The sequence below is a fragment of the Micrasema longulum genome, unplaced genomic scaffold (assembly GCF_059751315.1).
Source record: "Micrasema longulum isolate JH-2025_06_02 unplaced genomic scaffold, ASM5975131v1 h1tg001643l, whole genome shotgun sequence".
NCBI lineage: Eukaryota > Metazoa > Arthropoda > Insecta > Trichoptera > Brachycentridae > Micrasema > Micrasema longulum.
This window is the reverse complement of record NW_028278822.1, coordinates 6,753-23,085: the sequence shown is the minus strand read 5'-3', so window position 1 is coordinate 23,085 and position 16,333 is coordinate 6,753. Positions and strand designations below refer to the sequence as shown.

General features: G+C 32.7%; 1 protein-coding gene across 1 annotated transcript; it reads right to left on the bottom strand.

Annotated features, from left to right (window-relative positions):
• Nucleotides 1–202: 202 nt before the first annotated feature.
• On the bottom strand, nt 203–12,591 carry LOC148274460 (uncharacterized). Its single transcript, XM_088237102.1, has 10 exons — nt 12,493–12,591; nt 11,125–11,238; nt 10,081–10,236; nt 9,423–9,809; nt 8,919–9,229; nt 7,104–7,303; nt 5,052–5,234; nt 4,126–4,223; nt 2,407–2,567; nt 203–838 (listed from the first exon to the last, which is right to left on the bottom strand). Exons 1-10 carry the CDS (start codon nt 12,574–12,576, stop codon nt 745–747), a joined length of 1,788 nt encoding a protein of 595 aa, XP_088093228.1. The 5' UTR covers nt 12,577–12,591; the 3' UTR covers nt 203–744.
• Nucleotides 12,592–16,333: the final 3,742 nt, after the last annotated feature.

Here is a 16,333-nt window from a genome sequence, read left to right as displayed (position 1 = left end):
ATTTGTATGTATTAAGATATTCCATTTTGTAATGTACATGTATATGAATAAATAAAACTGAAATTGAAAAAAAAAAAGTTTATTCAATCAAATTTAAGCAAAATATATTTAAAACATGTCTTAAATAGATATTTATTTATTTATTTATATGTTTACAATGTTTGTATTATTTTTTATACAGAATAATGTTCCCTCGCTGGGTTGTCCCGTGCCAAGGGAAACGTTTTACAAAAAGTGTGAGTTATTTAACAAAATTAACATAATAATAAAGTAAAAACGTAATTCATCTAATAAACCTAATTGTCATTAACATAATAAGCAATATAAACGAAAATAATCATAAATAACATAATAAATTTACATAGACCCGTAGACCAAATTTCATAAACAGTACACAAATTTTCACCTATTGGCTTGATCCACTCATCGATCCGTGTGCAACCCACCTCCACTATCCATTTCTTTATAGCAATTTTATATTGCGAGTACTTACTAATTGTCTTTATGGATAATGGAATTAGATCGTACACTTTAACCGAGTAGTAGGCCAATCCTGTTTGACCGAAGGTTGTATTAATTTTTAATTGTTTTTGCAGCAACAGGGTGGAGTATCTAGTATAATTTAAAAGGACGACTAAATAAACTATTTTTATTTAATTTTGTAATAATCGGTGCTTAATCACATAATCCAAAGCACTCGGCCCTGTCCAGTATAAAAATTCCCAAATTTCAGAAGAAAAAAAATCAGCGTAAAGAGCTTTCAGTCTTTTTGGAGTTTTCAGTGGTTGTCGTTGATGAAATTGTATAGTTGGAGCGAGGCGTTGTCATTGAAAAACAACTGTAAAAAATAGAAAAAGTAATTAGATTTTTAAAGTCTGTTTATTTATTTACCATAAAAGGCGGGCATATTTCCTTCAGGCAATTTCTTTCTACCTACCCAAACCATTCAGTTTGAGAACATAAGATTTTATATAAAATTTGAATAAAATATAGACAAAAAATGTACACTATACTATGAAGAGAGTAGGGGAATGGCAAGGAAAGAAGAAGGAGAAAGAAAAAACTCAAAAATTAAATGATATTTTTAGTCTAGGGCCGAATACAGATTTGTGTGTGAAATAGAGACAGATCCCTGGACGAATGTTTTCGACAGAATGTCTTCTCTATGAATTGAGCTTCATGGTCTGTCATCATAATTTTAGTGGACGGACCTAGTTGTGTATAGAGCACTGCATTGGTACTCCAGTTGCAGTGTATCTGTTTTTTTTTAGGTTTATTATTTCTAATATATAAAAAAAAAGTAACTTGTTCACAAACACTCATCTCATACTCATCTTAAATACATGTAGGATAAGGTAATTGAGAGTTGGATTGACTGCGTTCTGTGGTCTCTTTATAGGCAAAGGTTCTTTGTAGTTCATTTCTTCATAGTAGGGACGATGTGAATGTATTGCAGAACGATGCTCCCGATTTCATGTAGAGTTGCATTATATGTTGTATTGGATTCTATAGAAAATGATGACATTGCTTTCTTCGGTCATCGCACTATTTCAGGTGAAACGTTTTAGCATGTATGCGTCATCGATTATGGACCATGAACCCTACATACATGTATGTACCCAAAATATGCAAACCATACCTATTATTTTTGTTTTCTTTATTTTACTGTGTTTAATTCCTAGTTTATATTGTATTATATTTGATTTTAACATAAGTTATGTCCGTTTTTAAAAAATTTAAATGAGCATTATTAGTAAAAAAAATATTCTACAAGGTACCGTATTTTAGCTTTTAAAGTTAATATATTGTTTTATTATATTACATGCCTTTAAAATGGAATATCAAATAATCGAATGAAAATATTTTCGACACCTTCTGTTCGCGATCAATCGAAGCAATAAATGAGAAAACAAATAAGGAGAATGAGTTACTGACTAATTTGTTGTAAAACAATTCTAAACTTACTGTGAAAATTTTTACTTGTAAAAGTTGTGTAGAAGTTGTGTAGTTGTTGGAGAAAAAAAAATATTTTGAAAAATCTCGCTATCCGAAAAAAATATATAATGTAATTGCATTATTTTGTTAATACGTACTTACTGAATGAATTTCTTAAATCAAATTTCTCTTTATTTTTTTTTTCTTTTTTTATGTATTTTTACCGAAGATAGTCATTTTTCGGAAAAATAAGGAGCCTTACTTATAAATCTGTTATAAAGTTACGCCTAGGCATAGCTGTTGAATAAGGATGGGAAAACCATCTTTATCCTACCACTATATTAAAAAAGGTATTTCCATTCGTAATTCTAGCGCTATGCCTAGGCGTAACTTTATACCAAGTTAATGAGTTAGGCCCAAGACGTTTTAAGCAACTATAAATGTAAACTAAAATCATTTTTATTGACTAACCTGTTATGTCTAAGTATTTGCTGAGGTTCTGAGAAGGATTCTAGCCCTGATTTTTTCTTCATCCTTAAGCTGATTGGCATCGGCGAGGAGAATTTGATTTCATGTGGTTCTTGCAGCTCCAGGGCAGAGTACGGTGCTCCTTGGGATACTTGTAATCTCATCTGCAAGAAAGTTAAATAATTTAATAAATACATCGGAACACGTTTTTACACGGGAGATACATACCACGCAGTACCGTGTAAAATAAAGTACTAAAAAATCAAGGCTGGATAGGTTTCAAGTTTGGAAAACCAAAATGTTTATTACTTATCAAACTATAATTTTATTTTAAAATGTATCATGGCAACAAAATACTTTGAAAACTCTCAACAAATATTATTCGCCATCACTCTTCCTTGCGCATAACTCTCTGCGCCAAGTAAATAAAATAGCGATGTAGGGAATTCCAAAAACGAATATTATAATTATATTACTTCTTCTTTTTTTATTTTTTTATTTTTTTTTTTTAAATTTTTTTTTTATATTTATTTTATTTATTTATTTAGTTCTATGTAACATAGTCTAATATATATTTACAACACAATATTTACATCTATACTTATTCTAACATTATTTATCACTATTATACACTTAATATCCTAATTTATAATATTAACTGTTTCATATGTACATTTTCATTAATTATATTCACTATTTACACTATATCTACCTAATATTTTTCACATATATACTTTTTACATTTAATTTTAAATATATTTACATTAATTTCATTTTTTATGCTTTCTGGCATTTCTTCAAATAGTTTTATTCTCTTGTACATAAGGCAGTTCTGGGACATTGCTTTTGATTTCTTTTCCAGTCTTATATTTTTAGATCCTCTTGTTGCATAGTTATGAAAGAACTCATTATTTTTTAGTTTATTTTGAAAATATCTCGGAACTATTCCTTTAATAATTTTGTTTATTTCATTGGCAACATTGAATTTGAACACTTCTAGCAGGAAACAGCCCCGTTTCATCTGCCCTACGGGTCTTAGTTGATCAGAATCTCGGTCACTTAGAAATATTGCCCCTTTGGGCCTCATATTTTTTTTTCGGAAGAAATGTAATAAAGATGAATCTGTCACTTAAAATAATGCTACCAAAACCAAATGTCTACGCAAAAAGTTCGGTTCTCAAGCGATCGAAATTAAATAGTGCAAAATCTGTCATTTAAGTTATTTGGGGAGGAACGGTTATACAGAGTTGATGTAATATTCAAGACCTTATGTACTAAAAATTTATACCGTGTCGTAGTCGTCGTTATATGAATGACAGACAACATATTTTAAATTTATAAGCTGTATTGTATGCATATACGAGTAATGACTGGCGAGTCACAATCAAAGCAATATTTCACAGCCCCGGGATTGGCACCCGAAGCGTAAGAATAATCATATTGCATTCGTGTGAAATGATACGCTGCTATTTTGTATCAATAAATTTAGCAATTTAATTTAATGTATCATCAGGAGAGCAAAAGAAATCATTGTGATTATATAATGGCGGTCCCTGTGGTGTAATGACTAAGACTCATGCCTCACACATGGTGGGTTCCGGGTTCGATTCCCGGGTGTTCTGTTGTGTAATTGGGCCTCCTGGTTTGTTATGGTACAATATTCAATTCTAAATTATTAATAGTTAATAAATTAATTAATCTTATATGAAAAATTGATCTTACCTTTACGTGTTTAGGCTTTTGAAGAGCCAATCTTGTATTCATGTCGTGTTTAAGTCCGAATTTCGTTATAAAATCTTTTTCAAATATTCCAGTTAAACCTTTAATCAACAATAAAAAAGATTATACTTTAAAAAACAAATAAAATATCAGCAATATATCACACCCCAGAATAAACTTTCGATGTCAAAATCGCCCATTTTACAGGAGAGCAAAAACAAACAGTTTAAAATTGAATATAATACAACGAAGGTGCAGAACGATTTAAAGAGACGATTTATAGGGTTTATGACCTGTCATTGGCTGGATTAAGTGGTCAATTTACACACCGTATAACATTAACCATGCTGCATATGTTTGGACATTTATAGACCTTCAATCCTTCCATCTTTTGATCTTTGTAAAGTTAATCATTTGAAACCTTTATTGATGATAAAATGTTCTTCATCTCTGTTGTAATATATTAGTATCATTTACTCCCAAGAGGGTTCAATCCATTTCTTGTCTATGAAAAATTGGACACGTTCAAAACATTTCTGATAAAAGCAGCTGGTTGAAGAAGTAGTATCAAAATAGAAAAGTATTTTTAGGCGTTGCCTAGTACGCGGGTAAAATAATTCGATCAGAATCTCATCCGCATCAATAAAGGTTTCAGACAACTGTCCCCTTGTCTGATATGTCTACCAGTAGACCACGAGGTGAACTAATCTGTATCCAATTTCCCTTGTTCAGAATTTTTACCTGAGAGTTGCCATCGAGTCGAAAACAAATGTGAAAACAAAAAAATTGGTACTTTTTACTCGTCCTCCCTGACACAAAACCCCCAGTATTAGTCAAATAAACTTAAAACTTTTAGATATACTCCTTGGAGTAGATATACTCCAAGCGTTGTTAATTTTTTTATAAAACCTCTTAAATACGGATTTTACCCGCTCTTTTAAGAAGCTCTTCTAAACTTAAATCGTCAGAATCCACCATCGGAGTGTAGCACGCCCCGTTTTCTGAGTCTGTATCGGGAGAGGATGGACCGCCACGGTCCAATTTACGGGGAAAAAAGCGACGGGTATTCTTAGGTTTCAATACTTTGGATGGAGTTGGCTGATTAGTGGCATCTAAAATGTAAAAACAAAACACAGTATTTAGTCGAAAATGCTTAATTTGAGTCACATGTAAAATAATCAATCAAAGTCTCCATCAGCATACCCCTCCCCTATCCGCACTTAATCGTGAATTACTTACTGCGTTGGTACTTGGACATTGGGCAATGTCTGTCCTTCATCTTCACTTATCTTTGCTTTTTCATTCAGTTTATTTTTATGTGATTTTAATGAATATTAACAAGACTCCTACTAAAACAGTTTTCGCAAAATGCATTTCACATGTGATTGCAAAGTAGTATATCTAAGGAGTAATGAAAATATTGCTTACCTATGTTTTGCCGGACTAAACTAATTTAATATACTGTATTACCAATACGAAACACCAATACCGTACTACTCTATACAACTTGGAACTATTTTGGAACGAATAAACTTACTTAGATAGATGCAATACTTAGTTGAATATTTGGTTGAGCCGATAATTATATTCTATTCTGGCTATAATATATTATTGATATATTATAGCCAGAATAGTCATATGTAAGTAGATACTGGCTATTTTTGGCGCTCTCTCTTCGCTTTTTTGACTGAATGTTACGCACGCTTTTTTGAATCGACAAAAGTATTTCGCTATTTTCGCCGCGAAAGTTATTATAACTTCGCCTAAACTCGCACAACGCCGCAACCATTTCATCATCCATCGCCATTCAGCACCATCCACCGCCTCCAGACGAAGTTGTGTGCCTGCAGTGTTCTGATCACACATTTCCCTGATTGCGTGAGCTGATTGCCGAGAAGAAAGAAGTCTCAACACCAGGTTAGTCAGTGTTGATTTCCTCTGGTCCGAGTACATCTTCAATAAATTATTGGCTGCATAATCCACTAGCTCATATTGTCAGTTTGGAGAAATTTATTTGACTGGCAGCTATCATAAATTTGTCTTTAAAACGCAAAGGTGAATCTATTTACACGATTCACCATTATATTGTTTATTTATTTATTATACTTCTGACCTTTTTTGAAATGGATGAAAAAAAGTTCCTTATTTTTCGATGTAGTCTCCTAGACTTGCATGCATTTTATTCATTTTCCATCGTTTCCATAGCATCCTGGTAGTACATTTGTCGGACCTATTCCAATCACTCATCTACACACCACTACTCATGCTACAGTACAAAATTAGTGTCTATAGCTGCTATTTACGAATCTGGGCTTAAATTGATTGAACACCCCCTATGTTCACCTGATCTAACCTTCAGTGACTACCAACTTTACCTAAAACTCGGAATATTTGCGTGAAATAAATTTTCAGACGACGAAGAGGTCATGTGCCGTGAAGATAAGAAGTTGGCAGGGGTCGGAAAAATATTCTGCTAATAGTTCAATCACAGATATTATTTATCAACGTCGGTTAAAAGTCCTTATGCAACTTGTCAAATCACAATGAAAGCGGATCACGCTAATAAACTTGCGCATGCGCGTTGGAAATATTAGTCTATCGGGGTCTCGTGACCAAACGACAAACTGTCAAAGTCAACGCGAGTCGAGTTCAGTTTGTCCGTTTGCCGTTTGTTTCAATTTGCAAGGTTTCCTTTCCTTAAATCGATCAATTTAAGTAGATGTTTCTTTGAAATCGGTAAAACGATATAGAATCTCAGTGAGAAAACTTAATTTCGTCGATTATTCATCATTATAATTGAGCTACCCGTAAGCTGTAGAAATGTTAAAGCGTCGCAAATGAAGTGCACAGAAGTCCAAAAGATTACTTCGAAAAATAAGGTACGAAATCTTTTTCTCATCAACTTCGAAATAAGTAAAAGGTGGAGCATATTAATCAATCTTCGAATACAAAAAAATATAGGAAAATACGAAAAAATTCACCAAAATTGAACTGTTCATCATTCCAAACGGAAGGTTTCCTTGGTTTGTTGGTTTTATCTGGTGGAGGTAAAAGAGACGATGGAACTCTGATTCCTCCATGCTCCTTGTTGTGCCCTAAAGGGGTCTCACTAAGAGGAATTATTGCAATGTGGTTGCAGCACGTGATCAAAAATTCTGGTCTGTCCCATTTTGAATTCTCCCTGAAAATAATAATGTTACTATCATGACTGATCAATACTTCAGCATCAACAGAGACAGAAACTTTTTTGAGAAGGATGAATTCAATAAATTGTTTAACACGTATAAGGTATATTTTTGTTCTTTGGAAATATGACCCCATTTCTGAATATCGTAGGCAACTGAAATAGCTCAAAACTAGACAACAGAGAGACTATCACTCCCTCTCACTTCTGTATACTGTACTTGATAGTCTTACCACACCTGTATATTTCTGTAAAAATTTTCAACGTTTATCAGTTCATAGTTCACCTATTGTTCTAATTTTCAAAGCAACCTCTTAATACCCATCCATAATTCATCTTTCTTCCCTAACTCATATAGTGTTCATGCGACTTGACTGTGGAATCATCTTCCATCCATTATCAAAGATGTTACTACAGTATCTCTGTTTAAATCACGTCTGAAGAAATATCTCCTTTTTCTTCTTTATTCCGTTTTTCATTAAGTATTTCTTTAAGGTAATGTATATTTAAAAAAAGTTATTTCTGTACCAAAGATGGAGAATATCTTTGACAAAGGAATGCTGAAGACATTTACAAGATGTATGAACTGTTATTAGTAATTTAAGTGATCATTTTTCACTTAAGTTATCATCCGCAATTTTCTCTATCCTTAAACATATGTATTTCTTAAAGTATAATGTAAATTATAGTAAACGCATAGTAAATAGACTCCCAGACGAAATAAAGAATAGTGATATAAATAAAAATAAAAATAAAGTAAAATTTGCTTTAAAAATCTTTTTCTTATTTTCTAAGCTTATTGAGTAAAAAAAGGGGGAAACTAAACAATTTAAAACAGTGTTAAAAAAAAGCGTTTGTTTATTATTTTTTTATACATTTTGGTTTATAAAAATTTACTTGATTTACTTGTATTTAATTTAATTTTACTTTTATTTTATTGATATATTTAAAAATTTTATGTGAACATTATTATATTGTGTTACCAACATATTTAAAGAGAGAAATCCTTGCAAAAAAACTGCTTTTGCAGTTTGGCGGGAATTAAATAATTGTTCAAAAGAATGTTTGTGTAAAAATTAAAAAAAAAAAAAAAAATTTAAAGTAACTAAGGCTAATGCAATATTTTCAAGGATGGTATTTCAAGGATGAAGAATTTTCTGAGGAGAAGATTATAACAATCAACATTTTACCCATGTTTGAACTTCTAAATTTCTTTGATTTTTATGAAGTCAAACAACCAAAGCTTTGATTTGCATATCATCAAATTATTATGCTTCAAATTTTGTTAATAAATAAAGAGATTTTCTGTGTATCTCTGTTCGTACCACGTGCACTCCCTTTCATGTTGATTTCTGATTCCCCCATCCCTTCAAATATACAAATGATACGAAGTGTGAAGCTGTAAAAGTGAAGTGATCTTTGGAAAAAACTAAAAACTAAAAACTTTAGAATAAATCTGCAGCAGGTGATCAAAATAAACTGTTTTGCTACAAAGATTTTGCATAATTTTTTATCGAAAATTAAATAAGTATTATTTGAATCACTTTGTATTACAAAAACAGCTGTATATAAGTTATCTATAATTATAATAATACGCATTCCATTATCTTACATTTTAATTTCTTCGGCAATTTCTTTCTCATAAGCTGATTGGTATGATTCTTCCTCTGGAAGAGAATTGAATCTCTTGATCCCTTCTCCTGCACCAGATACATTTAAAGACTCACGACTTTCAACTGGTACAGACATTTTCCTTTTGGCCATGTTGTCTCTATTATCTGTAAATCGTCTTCTCCTAGCTGGACCAGAGAAGATGGATTGAACCCCGAACTGGATAAGTCTGCCAAGAACTCCAAATGAGCTAAATCTGATTTGGATAGACTGTAGATAGTTCTGATTAAGAATGTCAATTATTTTTAATTCCTGAAATCAGAAATAGATATGTATCTCAACACCGACGACGAAAATGTAAGCATTAACTAAGCTTCACTTGTTGTTGGCTAATTATGGTATTCAGTTTACACATTTTATATCAATATACGTATTTTATTATAGAAATAAGTGACAAGATCTTTGATCAATCTAATAAATTTGTTAATATCACTGTTTTTCTTACTCCGTTTTTATTAAAGCTGAGCACAGCCGATATTTGTGCAAGAATGACAATATCCATTATGGCTGAATTTTGAAGAGGAAGAAAGGAAGTTGGTTTCGATGTTATTACAGGATCCCAAGTCCTCACTCTTCCATCACTGCTTCCAGTGCCTATAAGCTTGAGAATTGTAGAATAGTAGAAGCAAGAAATACCCTTGTTGACTTTAAAGGTGTAAGAATCTCTGATACCCTTCCTATGTTTTATTATAAGGGAAGCATCAGGGTCGCTAGAGCAAGATATAATGGAATCGTTCAATCCAATGAATACGATTTTTTTGACAGGACGTGCGTGGAGTCTTCTTTGGATTTTAATTTCGCAATAAGGCTCTTGTAAAATGCAATGAAGATCCTGGAAAAAAAAATACCAATTACCAACAGACATGATCTTTCAAGCGCTGCATTAAATATTCGAATGCTGGTGTTAAAAGAAGTACAAAATATGTAAACATTCAATGATATCCTTTTCTCCTTTCCTCAACTTTAATTGCACTGCTTTTCCTTTCTTTTAATGACTTACGTAAACATTTTTTTCAGATTTCACGTTAATGATTTCAATATTTGTTGTTTTTTGTTGTGAAAAGCTAACATTTTTTAATCAAATTGATAAAGACAATACTTACGATCCAAAACAAGTTATTAACTTTGTCTTGAATTTGCTTGAAGAAGAGTCCAACTCTTGGTTGTTTGAAATTGACCAGAGTAATGTTTCCATGGTCATCTCCCATCGCCAGACAAGATAGTCCAGTTTTATTCTTAGATGAACTATAGGCTAAACACTGAATGAACAAAAATGTACAATCATAAATCAATGGGTTTGTAGAATTCGTAGTTGGTAAAGATGCTTTGCAAAAGACATGTATTTTGACACAGATACATTTATAGAAAAGAAGTACTCGTATAAGTAAACAGTAGGTCATAATTTCTGTAAATACCAAGATTTCCTCGGTCTTATCGGAAAATTTCTTCATCGTTGAAATATTCGTCAAAATTGCTAAAATTCACCCAGAAAATTGAATCAAATCCATATCCACAGATTACAGTATAGAAAACAAACATAATTACATGTACGAGTAGAAATAAGTAAAGAAGAGATGGACTGACGACATCGTCGAACTCTTGGAACATGGATGGAAACAGAGGGACAGGCCTAAGACAGAAAAACATGGAAAAAGTTGGAAGAGGCCAATGTCGAGCAGTGGAGAGAAACTGGTTAGTAAGAAGAAGAAGAAGAAGAAGAAAAATCATGGATATATAACATTAAGGAAGAGAGGAAACAAGGCTGCACAAGGTTGGAATGGAAGAGGGAGAGATATGGTTACAGTTAAATTTGATTCAATGGTCGCATGAAAGAAGACAACTTGTTATCATAGAAATTAAAACTGGGATATTTATTGGCAGACCTGAGCATTCCAAGCAAAGCACAGTAAAAACCACAACTAGTTCTATGGTTTTTAGTATGGAAAAGTAAATGTTGTCTCAGGTTTCTTTTATTTTTATTTGTAGAGGTGAGGTCAATGCCATACCAGCTCCTGATGTCACTGAAACCCGTAAAGATAAACTGTGACTGATCCCGTCACAATTCTTTAGAAATCTTATCGGATTTATTGTTTGTCTTAGAAATTGCTAAAATGTGTATGGGTAAAGTAAAGGATGGTAATAATTACCGTTGGTATGTTGGTGATTCCAGTTATTAGAAATGTTGGAACGTGGCATAATGTTGAAGAATCGAATATCATAAGACTTCTGTCAGATGCAGTCATCACAAGAGATTGAGCATCCTGAAAAAGGTTTTATTTTATATGTAAATAAATATATCGAAAAACTATAATATGTGCTTTTGTCATAGTCAACCTCCATTTTTAGAGAACCTCTAGCTTTTTCTATTCCCAAACCTTAACCTCTATGAACTCCATTTTTTAAAAATATATAACGATTTACATGATATAAATTCACTCCTTTTACATCTATCATTCATATCTTTCATCCACCATTTTGCTATTTTAATTTATTGATTATATTATATATACGGACTAAGCCAATTACAACAGTTATATGAAGAAACAGATGTACAAGAAACTGAACAAAAACTATGTAGTAACGACAAACAAGGATAATTAAATGATGTTATACAATATATTCAAAAACTCGATCAACATAGGATCATTTAGGTGGCCTCTGTGATGGAGTGGTCAAGACGTTTGACTCACACACGGAAGGTTCCGGGTTCGATTCCCGATGAGAACACAAAAATTAAAAATATGATTTTTCTTAAGCCTGGGTTTTCTGTGATGTAATTTACCACTGTAATTGGGCCTCTTGGCCTGTTGTGGTGCAAAAAAAATGTATTAAAAAACATTTAAGACTTTGAGCTAAACCATGCCAATCCATCTTCATCGCACGAAGAGACCTACAAAAATCCAAAAGATCAATCTCAAAAATTCCAAGTTGTGTAACGAATTGACTAATCTTGATAATTAGCAGATTTCGACTTCTGATGACATGGTTGGGAACATGAAAAGAAATTGATTGTAACAGAGGTAGAACAAAAATGCATACAAGGTCCATCTCAGATCTACGTTTCTCCAATGAAGACAGATTAAGTGATTGTTCTATTTCAAAATAGAAATAATTACCCCTTTGCAATCTGAGCAACCATGCCACTTTTCTTAGAAAACGGCGTTGGAGAGACCCAATATGGTCAATATGAGTCCTATAGAGTGGAGACCCAATGGAGAAACATATTCTAGATGGGGTCGAACTAGTTAGCCTTAAAGAGTTTGATGGTAATGATATTTTTGAAAGCCGGCGTCATTCTATCGATAAAACCAAGAAGTTTAACAGATTTGGATAGAATATTGTAAAATTATTCACGATAGGATGGTATCTAGGTATCATCTACCTTTTATCTTCTTGTACCTGCCTTACTTTTTTATAAGTGGCATATAAATCCACTATCAAATCCAATCCACTATCTTCGACAACTTTCAAATTTTTTTTTCTAAGAATTACAATAATTAAAGCAATGAGAATACCTCCAAATTAATGGCTGCTGTGATCCAAACGTCCCGTACTCTTCTGTTGACTCCGGTTCTTGTAAAGAAGACATCATACTCCATCAAAAGTTTGAATTTACCATCATAAATTCCAACTTTTCCATGTTTAGAGATAATGACAAAGCAAAACGATGTTTCCGTTTCGATTGACACAACAAAGGCAATCGATTCTTTCTGATAATGTAAACATGAAAAAACACAATGATTGTTAGTTAGTTGGAGCAATGTGATGAATCAAAAATTTGTTAGCTTCACAAAAAAAGTAACAGATGGCTATTAAAACACGTTTACAAAACGACTTATAGTATTACAGATATCCACAAATATACAAAGTTGTACGTATGTGGAAATTTAATATGGATTGGCCAAATACAGTTTGTCAGGTTTCTTAAAAATAAAACTTCTTTATTTACATTTAAGTCAAGATTAAAATGTCACTATAAAAATATTTAAATTGTTTCTTTGTCCTTCTCTTTCCTTCCCGTTCCCTCTCCCCTCTTCATAGTATAGTGTAATTTTTTTTATTTACTAATTTTTTTATAAAATTGTAAGATTCAATATGTCCATGTATTTATAATTTTCTCAAACTGAACGGTTTGGGTAGGTAGGAAGAAATTGCCTAAGAGCAATATGCCCGCCCTTATATGTATATATATTGTATATGTATATAAAGTGTCAAATAAATAAATACTTCCATACTTCCCTTTCAACTAATGAAATCACAAGAAGACGATATGCTTTTGATATGCTTTTAATTGTTGGGTGAATTTCTTTGTATTTGTGTATTGACTATGATTGTGCTCCAAAATTGGACAATACTGCTTGTGTGAAGATGCAGCAAAGGGTTTTTTAATACACGTGTTCAGTTATTTGAAAATTTAAAAAATACCTTGCAGTGTGGCAGATCCAATATTTTGATATGCGTCTTCTTGACTGGAGTCCATCCATCTGGATTCCTGCTAGTTCTCCTTTCTCCACATTCCAATAGTTTATCCAAAAGTTGTTCCCACCAGATGAAACCAGAACTATCGATATCCAACACTTTGAAAAGCTTTGAAGATTCCGACACAAGGTTTGAATTTTCTACAGAAATTATTCAACATTTTAAATTCTGGTCTATAAAATAATTTTTAGATAAATATTCTGATTCATAAATTAAACGAATAATGAATCTAGATGCCTACAAAATGATATTTTAAACAAATACAAATTTAGTGTAGGTAGACCCACTGAATTATATTTTGACAATTGATCCAGGATATTTTAATCTAAATAAAAGAAGTGTTTTTGTTAGTTTTAATTCATAATATTGATCATGGGGAGTCTGTTTGATCTAGCTCAGAGTTCATGAAGTCAGTGCCAAAGAAGCTCCTGACATCATTGCATATTGTGACGGGTCCCCATGCTCTCATATCTGTTGCTAATCTACTCCTCCAAGTCTGAGTCCTGAAAGTAACAGGCTATTAGTAGGAGGCGAGTGCTCTCACGTCCTCAGGTTTGACCAATGGTCTACCGAAGATTCGGATTCATTTGTGATATAAAGCATCACAATCTCATAACACGTGTAACGGTGTTTCATTATCTGTATTGCAGAATCTACATCTAAAGGTTTTAGAGAGATAAATCCTAGCAAGTTGTTTTTTCAATCTGCAGTGCTCTCTCCACTAAACTTCACACGCACACAAACTCACGTTATTCAAATAAAAATCGATAAAGGATATCGTGGTTTTCATAACGATCAGTGTGTTGTTAATCGTTGATAACGAAATGAGTTGATACGGGAATTCCCAACACAATATTAAAAAAAAGTGAAGCTATGACTTGGAGTGGATTTATCAATAGATGTGAAAGGAAGATATGTTTTTTTATAAAATTGTTTAACAAGGATAACTGAAAAAAGGATAGGCCGGTTTTGCATGAAATTTTAGCACGTTTTAAATAATTTGTAGAAGGTAAGTCAGGATATGAAAAATGAGGGTTAGGCCACTTTTGCGCTGACGGCCTCATTTCATAGTCCCTGGACTGGTACCTAAAGCGTAAGACTGATAATCTTTTATTATTTATTGTTTCAGCATTTATTTTGTGGAAAAACATTTTAAATTTATTTAAAATAAAACAGTTAGTAATTTTTCCCACATAAAAGAGAGAATTTATATTTACACCTGATGATGGGTAATTCAGAATACCTAAAACTAGTTGTGTTATAATATATTAAACTCTTATGTGGTTAAAATTACAAAGTGTTTTATTTTAAATAAAGTGATCATTTTTATTTATTTATTTATTTTATTAGGTAAACAAACAGTATGTACACAAATATTGCTAATTTCTTTGTAAATTAGTGTAAGACACTCATGCACACACCAAAATACTTGTTTACACTTAATACAATAATTTAAATTATGTTAAATATAATAAATCTCCGCAAGCAACTTGCCAAGACATATATGTATGGAGCATATTGATGTACGGTTGTGAGACATGGTGCCTTACCGAAAGAGATAAAAAAATACTATAGGCCTTCGAGATGTGGTGCTACAGAAAAATATTAGGAATTTGCTGGAGAGACCACATCACTAATGACGAGGTTCTCAACAGAATCGAAGAAGGTAGGGACCTAATCAAAACCATCTCAGAGGCGAGCCCGATGGATCGGCCACATTATGCGCCATGAGGGTCTCCTGCACGACATCATAGAGGGAATGGCTGAGAGGACAAATTATAGAGGGTGCCCCGACGGGAATATTTGGAGCAAGTGTGCGAAGATTTAAACTGTGCCTCATATGTCAAGCTGAAGAGGGCTGCAGAAAATAGAGACCAATGGAGGACGAGATGCAGAACTTTGCTACAAACTATACCCCAGGATTGAGACTGCAAAGAAGAGGATAAATGAAAAAGAAACGAAATAAAAAAATATGTATATTATAATAAAGTTAAATGTCTGCTTTTCTCAAAATTTCTATAATTTTTTACCTAAATTTACACACATTGTCACAAAAAATATCAGCCTTGGTAAATATATTGTTTTTTCTTTCATGTAACAAAAATGATCAAGAAATGCTGCGATTTCTGTTCCAATGCAGTATCATTAGGTGAAGAAAGAGAATGATGATGATGACTGGTGTATTTTGTATTTGTAACTTATGTGTACCGATTGTAAAATCTAAGAAATAAAATAAAAAGAACTTGCCTCTCAATAGCTTGGTTCTTTGAAAACATTAGCCTGAAGGGCAATAAAAAACAAGGCGGAAAGTTGTCACAAAATATCTGGGTAGGCCTCAATGACTTTGGGTGGGGTCAAAGCTTCTAAATTACCGGCCTCTTCTTAATTCACTTACCAAAGACACGTTGGATAGCATTCTCGAAATCAGCCTCTGATATATAGAATGTCCTTTTTTCCCGGTGTCTCTGAACTTCCACTGCTGGTTGAACTTCCGAGGATTCAGTGTCCAGCTTGTGGAAGTACTGTTTCAAGTTTAGAAGAGATGATGTATCCAGCTTCCATAGAAGTTTGCCGATCACATCATCGTCTTCTCCGCTGGAAAGCATCCTTAACATTTTAAACTTCACGTGTAATGTGGCCACTTAAACCAGCCAATGACAGGTCATAAGCCCTGTGGAAATGCTTGGATTTCCATATTTACTTCTCAAATCCTTTTCGGGCAATATAAATTTTAATATTAAGACGTTCATAATTATGTGTGACGGTATGTACTTGCTTAAGAATAAATATAATTTAAAAAAATACTATTACCACGCCATTTCCCCGTAAAGGTAGGCAGAGAGAACACCCTTATACCCTTCCACGTCTGCTTTTGAC